At 39.8% G+C, this 9,692-nt stretch overlaps 1 protein-coding gene across 2 annotated transcripts in view; it reads left to right on the forward strand.

Annotated features, from left to right (window-relative positions):
• LOC138967553 (tetraspanin-18-like) overlaps positions 1–9,692 on the forward strand; it is a 25,389-nt gene continuing 15,697 nt past the window's right edge. Inside the window, exons 1-3 of one of the 2 annotated variants that reach the window (XM_070340130.1) lie at positions 1–161; positions 5,172–5,242; positions 6,642–6,842. In XM_070340130.1, coding sequence (XP_070196231.1) covers positions 5,177–5,242; positions 6,642–6,842 — 267 coding nt within the window. In that variant the 5' untranslated portion in view covers positions 1–161; positions 5,172–5,176. Of the gene's footprint in view, positions 162–206; positions 514–5,171; positions 5,243–6,641; positions 6,843–9,692 lie in introns of those variants that run through there. The other variant, XM_070340129.1, reaches the window with a different exon arrangement.

A 9,692-nucleotide genomic window follows, 5' to 3' on the forward strand; every position in this document is an offset into this window, starting at 1 on the left:
ATGTGAGCCAGATCTCCGCTGTTGACACTCCGGCTGCACACGACTTCCAGTTCATCGCATCATCGGTGTATCGTGTATTACCCCTACAGAAGCTGACAGCCAGAGACCTTGTTGACTCCAACACCTCGTTTGTTGTTCAACGAACCGTGAAGATCCCACAGGTACGAAGATATCTTGTCTAAAAATAGGACTCGCGCTGCATATATCCAAGCTAAACCTGCTTGTTCGGTTCATCAGTATTCAGTGTGTGCATTCTACACATTCAAAACGCAGCGTGCCTATTGTGATAAAATACGGTTGTGCAGCAGCAGTGTAAGGAGATTTTAGATCGACGGTTTGTAGAGTAAAGACGGAGCAAGGAACGGCCGTGTTTGTTATCTGACTGCGCAGTGAACGTGTAGCCCCAAAGTTGGATGCACATCCTTTTCACAGTCACTGGGCTTTGTTTTTTTCTGAGGCTGAAGCTGAATTATTATTTTGGACGTTGACGCTTGAAGTTGAACTGCACCAAAGGTAGGCGATTGTATTGTCACTGTCAGAACTGGTACTGTTATCTATCGAGGCAAAAAGCTATCACAACATTGATGTTATTGATTATGTATTATTTTAGATTTGAATGTGAAAAAACATAACAACACACACTGACAAACGCACACACTGACACACACACACCCATACACACACAGAGAACATGTTCCTATTTTTCTTTCACTGCCTCTGTTTTGGATTTCTCCCTTGCTTCCCCCCCCCCCCCTCTCTCTTTCTCTCCCACACCCCGAATAATTATGTATTCATGTAATTAGCTTTTGGTAGTATAGTTGTAGTAGTAGTAGATTAGTTCCTCTTTAGGGCGAGGGCCAGATGCAAAAAAAGCATACATGTGCTTATTCTTGTTACCCTCAAAAAATAAAGAATTGTCATTGTCATTGTCCCTTTCCCTCCCTCTTTTTATACTACCTCCACCTCTCCACCCACCCCCCCCCCCCCCCTCTTTCTGTGCACACAGAGAATCTCAGTCATGGGGTAAGGAAAAAAAGAGAGAGGGAATTGAGGAAGAAGAGAATAGAAAAAGACAATGAGGATATTAACTACATAAACAGATGAAGACATAAACATGAATGCATAGTCTGTTTATACCTGCTTTTTAAATCGGTGTGTCCTGTTCCCACTTGTAGAGTTATTACTCTCATTTAACATTGCAAAGCTAGTTGCATACATTTAAAAAAAAAAATTGGTTGCAAACATCCAACCAGGAAAACACCCAAAACGAAATATAAAAAAGGTGCGTCTGACACGTAGTTATGCGAACCCCTGCTGTCTCTATGCACCCTGCAGACTGGATGGTCCATCAAGTTTGTTTCCTTTTCCATATTCATAAAGAATTAGCATAATTGAGTGGGTTAGAGATGTATGATAGACGGGACTGAAGAGAAGAGAGAGAGAGAGAGAGTTTCCTTGTGAATCACCTGATTCTAAAATTGGTTTTTCATTTACAAGAGCTTAAGTTTCAATTTTTTGTTGATGAAGTATAGTCACTCTTAAAGACAACAAGAATGGACATAAGCATCATTAAAGTAAACAATAACCGCACTGAAGGAATTAACTGCTCACTAAATCTTGCCCAAATGTTTTTGGAACAATAATCACAGAATAATTCTTGTTTAGTGTACTAGCTAGCAATCATTTTGGAGTGCAGAATCAAAACAGTACACCAGTTATTATGATCAAAATTCATTGAACACTCTACATCTTATTTTTTGAGACAGAAAAGCTAGGTCTTTGTGTTTATAGTACTTAGTAGCCTTTTTTTTCTCAAGATTTGGAAACAGGCAAATCTGATAATGAATCTTGCTGTCATAGTAGTATCTCATGGTATGTTTTTAAAGTCCTGTACATGTACAGTACTTTGCAGAGATGTTTGAGAAAGCTGAAGCATTTCGAAAGCCGCTTCTGTTCAGAACATGATATATTTGTGTGCTGATGTGCAATGGCATACAGAAGAGCTATTACCTAAATAACAACAACAAGTTGGTGAACACTGAATGACTCATAGTTTGTTATGTTGCAACAACTACAACTGATGTCATGTCAACACATTCTCTACATGTAAGAGAAGTGACACACACAGTAACACAGTTGGGTAACTTCCTTGATGTACTTACCTACTGTCCACTTTCACTGCAGTGACATTTTGTTTACTTCGACTGCATATACCTCATGAGTAATGAAAGGGCAAGAAGAACAAGAATTTGAAGGGCTGAACCTATTATGATGGAGGGAGTCTTTAAAGTACACTGTTTTCATAAGACCCTATTTTCTCAGATTATCTGTTCATAGCCTCTGTAAATTTACCCCCATTTTGAGACTGCCTCCTTTTTGAGACCTGACTTTCACAGATTTTTTTAGGTCTTAAAAGGGGGGTTCCACTATAGCCAGTCCCCCCCTTCCCTCCTCCCCCTCCCTATTTTTAAGCCACCACGCTGAAATGCTCCCCCCCTCCCCCTCCCTATTTTTAAGCCACCACGCTGAAATGCAATACCGAAGTCCGGGCTTTGTCGAAGATTACCTGACCAAAATTTCAACCAATTTGGTTGAAAAATGAGGGCGTGACAGTGCCGCCTCAACTTTCACGAAAAGCCGGATATGACGTCATCAAAGACATTTATAAAAAAAATGAAAAAAACGTTCGGGGATTTCATACCCAGGAACTCTCATGTCAAATTTCAGAAAGATCGGTCCAGTAGTTTAGTCTGAATCGCTCAACACACACACACACAGACAGACACACACACGCACATACACCATGACCCTCGTCTCGATTCCCCCCTCTACGTTAAAACATTTAGTCAAAACTTGACTAAATGTAAAAAGTAGTGGAATGCCGAGCATATCTTTGTGTCACCCTTACCACCATAGTCATAAATATTGAAAACACATTATTTTTCACATTTGTCACATGCGTGTGTATTGAGTTAGCATTGACATGAAGAAGAAACAAATCCAACTTCAGCTACTATTTGAAATTAGGCAAGAAAGTAGCAGGACTTACCAGTGTCTAGCATAAAGAACAGTCTTTACAATGAAACTACCCCAACTCAGGCCTCCACAAACGTGAGAAGATCAGCTCTTAAACAGAAAATCAGCTCTTAGTCATGTAACTTTACATACGTATGTTATAAACAGAAAATCATCTCTTAGTCATGTAACTTTACACACGTATGTTATAAACAGAAAATCAGCTCTCAGTCATGTAACTTTACACATGTATGTTATAAACAGAAAATCAGCTCCTATAGTCATGTAACTTTACACATGTATGTTATAAACAGAAAATCAGGTCTTATAGTCATGTGACTTTACACATGTATGTTATAAACAGAAAATCAGCTCTTATAGTCATGTAACTTTACACATGTATGTATGTTATTAACAGAAAATCAGCTCTTATAGTCATGTAACTTTACACATGTATGTTATAAACAGAAAATCAGCTCCTATAGTCATGTAACTTTACACATGTATGTTATAAACAGAAAATCAGCTCTTATAGTCATGTAACTTTACACATGTATGTTATAAACAGAAAATCAGCTCTTATAGTCATTTAACTTTACACATGTATGTTATAAACAGAAAATCAGCTCTTATAGTCATGTAACTTTACACATGTATGTTATAAACAGAAAATCAGCTCTTATAGTCATTTAACTTTACACATGTATGTTATAAACAGAAAATCAGCTCTTATAGTCATTTAACTTTACACATGTATGTTATAAACAGAAAATCATCTCTTAGTCATGTAACTTTACACATGTATGTTATAAACAGAAAATCAGCTCCTATAGTCATGTAACTTTACACATGTATGTTATAAACAGAAAATCAGCTCCTATAGTCATGTAACTTTACACATGTATGTTATAAACAGAAAATCAGCTCTTATAGTCATGTAACTTTACACATGTATGTTATAAACAGAAAATCAGCTCCTATAGTCATGTAACTTTACACATGTATGTTATAAACAGAAAATCAGCTCTTATAGTCATGTAACTTTACACATGTATGTTATAAACAGAAAATCATCTCTTAGTCATGTAACTTTACACATGTATGTTATAAACAGAAAATCAGCTCTTAGTCATGTAACTTTACACATGTATGTTATAAACAGAAAATCAGCTCCTATAGTCATGTAACTTTACACATGTATGTTATAAACACACCTGAGAAGGAGGGGTGTAGCCTTAAAGAATGACAAATGTGCTTAGCACTGCTGGGCGCTCTAAGGCTTGACAGTCATTGTTAGCACATTCAGTCACTCCCTATTCTCTGACTCAGACACACAACCAGTTATTTTATAAACCGCTTGGAAAATCTAGCAGAACGTTTTAATAACACATTCAAGTTATTTTAGGATTGTTTTCTTTACCTGGCTTACAGATATTGATTTAAAGATAGTGGGCTGTGAGCAGATGTCGCATAACATTGTTACGTCATAGGCACATGACAGTGACCCAAAGAAAAACGATTCAAGTAAAAGGAGTCTGCCTCTGGTTGTATTTGCCTTGTTTATCATTATTTTATGATTCTGTATAAAAAGACAATCTTTAGTTTGGAATGAGATTCTTTTCATTATTAATGAAATTTTTTTATTTTCATTATTATTATTATTATTATTATTATTATTTATCCCATATAATTATGCCGGCTGTATATTTTCTACTCAAAGCAAGCATCATGCGCCTGTGGCCCTGCTTTGTCCAAAAGCCTGTTCAAAAAACAAACCGCCAACGTTGAGGGGAGACAACTCTGTACAAGCAGAATGAAGGAGATAAAGTATTATGTAAAAGGGTTACGTCCCTTGGATCATTTCGCCGACAACTTCAGTTATACTTTTACTCACAGATGCGTGTCCTGGTCAAAGAACTGTCCTTGAATTTAACATGCATAGGGGGGGGGGGGGGGGGGGGGGGGGCAGTAAACATCCTCACAGGTTAATTTATAAATAATTTAATATTTTGAAACCTGTTTTTTTTCATATTTTTGGAGATCTACAAAGGGGGTTCCAGTGTACATGTATAAATTTAGTTATTGTGTTTTTGCCTGTTGCAGTCAGCATGGGGGTGGCAGTGTACATGTATAGTTATTGTGTTTGCCTGTTGCAGTCAGCATGGGGGTGGCAGGAGGGTACAAGTGCATGAAGTACACGTTGGTGGCCTTCAACACTCTTGTTTTGGTAAGTGTGTGTGAGTGAGTGTGTGTGTGTGTGTGTTCCTGTGTGTGTTCCTGTGTGTGTGGGTGTGTGAGTTCTTGTGTGTGTGTGTGACATGTGTGTGAGTTCCTGTGTGTGTGTGTGCGTGCAATGTGTGTGTGTTACTGATTGTGTGTGTGTGTGTGTGTGTGTGCGTGTTAGTGTTTGTGTGTGTGAGTTCCTGTGAGTGTGTGTGCATATATGCATTCCTCTGTGTCCATGTGGGCCAGGGTGTGTGTTCCTATACTCGCGTTCCTGTGTGTGTGTTCGTGTGCAAAAGAGAGAGAGAGAGAGAGAGAGAGAGAGAGAGAGAGAGAGAGAGAGAGAGAGAGAGAGAGAGAGAGAGAGAGAGAGTCCGAGGTTCTGAGGCATATTTAATAAGTAAAATGGGAGTAGCTACAAAATCCAAACAGAAAGAAAAGAAAGCCAACCTAATTGGAATCCAGTGAATTAAAAATGTGTACACACATTTTGAATCTTTGTTTATTTTATATCAGTAATCAGAAAGGATAAACATGTCCCAGAATGAAAACAAAGAAAGATTAGTTCATGGAATGTTGAATGACAGACAGAATTGTAACATATTTGCATAGTTATATAAATAATGTAAATACAGTCGAACCTATCTATAAGGCCAAAAAAAAAAAAAGGTCTGTTTACGGTAACCCGACCGACCCTAGTTTTTAGGCCCGACCCTAATCTTTTTTTTGGATCGTCTGAAAAAAAAAAAACCCGCATCCAAAATAGAGCTGTAACAGGGATTGATGAGAAGAAATGAACTGTGAAACATCATAGAGAGGGGAGGAAAAAGAAAAAAAAAAATGGAAAAAAAAAAAAAAAAAAAAAGCCGACCTACCGACCCTATTTTTTTCACCCTATGTTACCGTAAACAGACCAATTTTTTTTTTTTGGCCTAACAACCCCTCAAGGGACCGGTGAAATTTGGTCTTTATGGACAGGTATGGACATTTTACGAACCTCCAGGCTCCATTTGATGCTCCAGTATTGACACAAATACCTGTCTATAACAACCCCTCAAGGGACCGGTGAAATTTGGTCTTTATGGACAGGTATGGACATTTTACGAACCTCCAGGCTCCATTTGATGCTCCAGTATTGACACAAATACCTGTCTATAACAACCCCTCAAGGGACCGGTGAAATTTGGTCTTTATGGACAGGTATGGACATTTTACGAACCTCCAGGCTCCATTTGATGCTCCAGTATTGACACAAATGTTTGCAATGTCCAAGCCCTTGCTCCCCTTGTTTTTGGGTCAAACATTATTTTGTTCAGTTTCAAGTTTACAAAGCCATGGAATGTATGATATTATAAAGGAGCACAGCAAGATAAACGTATATATATGTTTGTCTTGTTTTTCAGGGGATCGGTGCGGCAGTGCTCGCCCTTGGAATCTACACAGCAGTGACAGACTATGGAGCGAAGGAAATTTCCTCCGTGATCAGTAGCGATCTGTACAAGGCAGGCTCCTACCTGTTGATCGCTGTCGGCTCTGCAACCATCATCATCGCCTTCCTCGGATGTGCCGGAGCCGCCATGGAGAACAGGTGTCTACTGGGAGTTGTAAGTCTTGACATTTTGTGTGTTTTGTGCTGTCTTGGTGTCTTCTTCTTCTGCGTTCATGGGCTGAAGCTCCCATGTACACTCGTGTTTTTTGCATGAGTGGGTTTTTACATGTATGACTGTTTTTACCCCGCCATTTTAGGCAACCATACGCCGCTTTCGGGGGAAGCATACGTGGTACTTTTGTGTTTCTATAACCCACCAAACTCTGACATTAATTACAGGATCTTTTCCGAGTGCACTTGGTCTTGTGCTTGCATGTACACACGAAGGGGGATAAGGCACTAACAGGTCTGCAGATTAGTTGACCTAGGAGATCAGAATAAGGATTCGAACCCACGACCTTCCGCTTGGGAGGCCGGCATCTTATTCACCAGGCCCGTCTTCATCGAGTCAATTTAATGTGGGATTTCAAACCAGTGTGTGATCTATAATTTAAGGAATATTGTGTGTTTTGTGTTTTCTTGGGTTCAGTCTAGTGTTGGATTTTAAACCAGTGTGTGATTTATGATTTTAAGGAATATTCTGTGTTTTGTGTTGTCTAGGAGTCAGCCTAGTGTGAGATTTATGATTCAAGGAACAGTTTGTGTTCTGTGCTGTCTAGAGGTCAGCTGTCCTTTGTCGTAAAGTCATGACATATTTTGTGTTTTGGGGTCAGTCTAGTGTAGGATTTCAAGGAATATTTTGTGTTTTGTGTTGTGTACCGGCCAGGTGGGATGTATTGCTCAGGAATATTCTGTGTTGTCTAGGGGTCAGCCTAGTTCGTCCTTAGTTCGTCCTTAGTTCGTCATTAGTCGTGAAGTCATGTTATGTTCTGTGTTGTCTAGAGGTCAGCCTAGTTCGTCCTTAGTTTGACCTTAGTCAAGAAGTCATGTTACATTTTGTGTTCTGTGTTGTCTAGAGGTCAGCCTAGTTCGTCCTTAGTTCGTCCTTAGTCGTGAAGTCATGTTACATTTTGTGTTCTGTGTTGTCTAGAGGTCAGCCTAGTTCGTCCTTAGTCGTGAAGTCATGTTACATTTTGTGTTCTGTGTTGTCTAGAGGTCAGTCTAGTTCGTCTTTAGTTCGTCCTTAGTCGTGAAGTCATGTTACATTTTGTGTTCTGTGTTGTCTATAGGTCAGCCTAGTTCATCCTTTGTTCGTCCTTAGTCGAGAAGTCATGTTACATTTTGTGTTCTGTGTTGTCTAGAGGTCAGCCTAGTTCGTCCTTAGTCGTGAAGTCATGTTACATTTTGTGTTCTGTGTCGTCTTGAGGTCAGCCTAGTTCGTACTTTGTCGGGAAGTCATGTTTCATTTTGTGTTCTGTGTTGTGTAGAGGTCAGCCTAGTTCGTCCTTAGTTCGTCCTTAGTCGTGAAGTCATGTTACATTTTGTGTTCTGTGTTGTCTAGAGGTCAGCCTAGTTCGTCCTTAGTTCGTCCTTAGTCGTGAAGTCATGTTACATTTTGTGTTCTGTGTTGTCTAGAGGTCAGCCTAGTTCGTCCTTAGTTTGTCCTTAGTCGTGAAGTCTTGTTACATTTTGTGTTTTGTGTTGTCTAGAGGTCAGCCTAGTTCGTCCTTAGTTCGTCCTTAGTCGTGAAGTCATGTTACATTTTGTGTTCTGTGTTGTCTAGAGGTTAGCCTAGTTCGTCCTTAGTCGTGAAGTCATGTTACATTTTGTGTTCTGTGTTGTCTAGAGGTCAGCCTAGTTCGTCCTTAGTCGTGAAGTCATGTTACATTTTGTGTTCTGTGTTGTCTAGAGGTCAGCCTGGTTCGTCCTTAGTTGTGAAGTCATGTTACATTTTGTGTTCTGTGTTGTCTAGAGGTCAGCCTAGTTCGTCCTTAGTCGTGAAGTCATGTTACATAATAATTTGTGTTCTGTGTTGTCTTGAGGTCAGCCTAATTCGTACTTAGTTGGGAAGTCATGTTACATTTTGTGTTCTGTGTTGTCTAGAGGTCAGCCTAGTTCGTCCTTAGTTCGTCCATAGTCGTGAAGTCATGTTACATTTTGTGTTCTGTGTTGTCTAGAGGTCAGCCTAGTTCGTCCATAGTCGTGAAGTCATGTTACATTTTGTGTTCTGTGTTGTCTTGAGGTCAGCCTAGTTCGTACTTAGTCGTGAAGTCATGTTACATTTTGTGTTCTGTGTTTTCTAGAGGTCAGCGTAGTTCGTCCTTAGTTCGTCCTTAGTCGTGAAGTCATGTTACATTTTGTGTTCTGTGTTGTCTAGAGGTCAGCCTAGTTCGTCCTTAGTCGGGAAGTCATGTTACATTTTGTGTTCTGTGTTGTCTAGAGGTCAGCCTAGTTCGTCCTTATAGTCGGGAAGTCATGTTACATTTTGTGTTCTGTGTTATCTTGGGGTTCGCCCAGTTCGCACTGTCATGAGATCAGTGAATTGTGTCCAGATATTGGGTCATGCAATGGAGCCAGTCATGGGATTAAGTGGGGTCTTGGAAATTGCCTTTTCTGGCCGCGTTGCACTAACAGAATAGCTTGATTCGCAACACTGTTCTCTTTATAAATAATTTTGGTAGTCTCCTATATGTGGTCTAATGTGGGGTTCCGTCATCAAACTGAATGAATCTCGAAATGTCCGCTCTTCTTTCAGAATGTGACGTCCCTTACAATGGGTAATATCGGGAGATAGAGCTAGCATTTCTTCACACACTGGTTTTTTTCTTCCCGTGCACTGTTGAAGAAGTTAATGCAGAGGTGATCTCTCCCGAATTATTGACCCTCGATTTTTGGATAGCTTGTACTTGAATCCTGTGGCAGGCTATTGAGAACATGTCCAGACCATCCTTCCCTCCAGCAAACCTACCCCATTTTAGCCTGTACTGCTGCGCTCTGTAATTTGGCCTACTATTTTCTCGCCGTC

This window comes from Littorina saxatilis, linkage group LG5 (assembly GCF_037325665.1).
Source record: "Littorina saxatilis isolate snail1 linkage group LG5, US_GU_Lsax_2.0, whole genome shotgun sequence".
Taxonomy (NCBI): Eukaryota; Metazoa; Mollusca; class Gastropoda; order Littorinimorpha; family Littorinidae; genus Littorina; species Littorina saxatilis.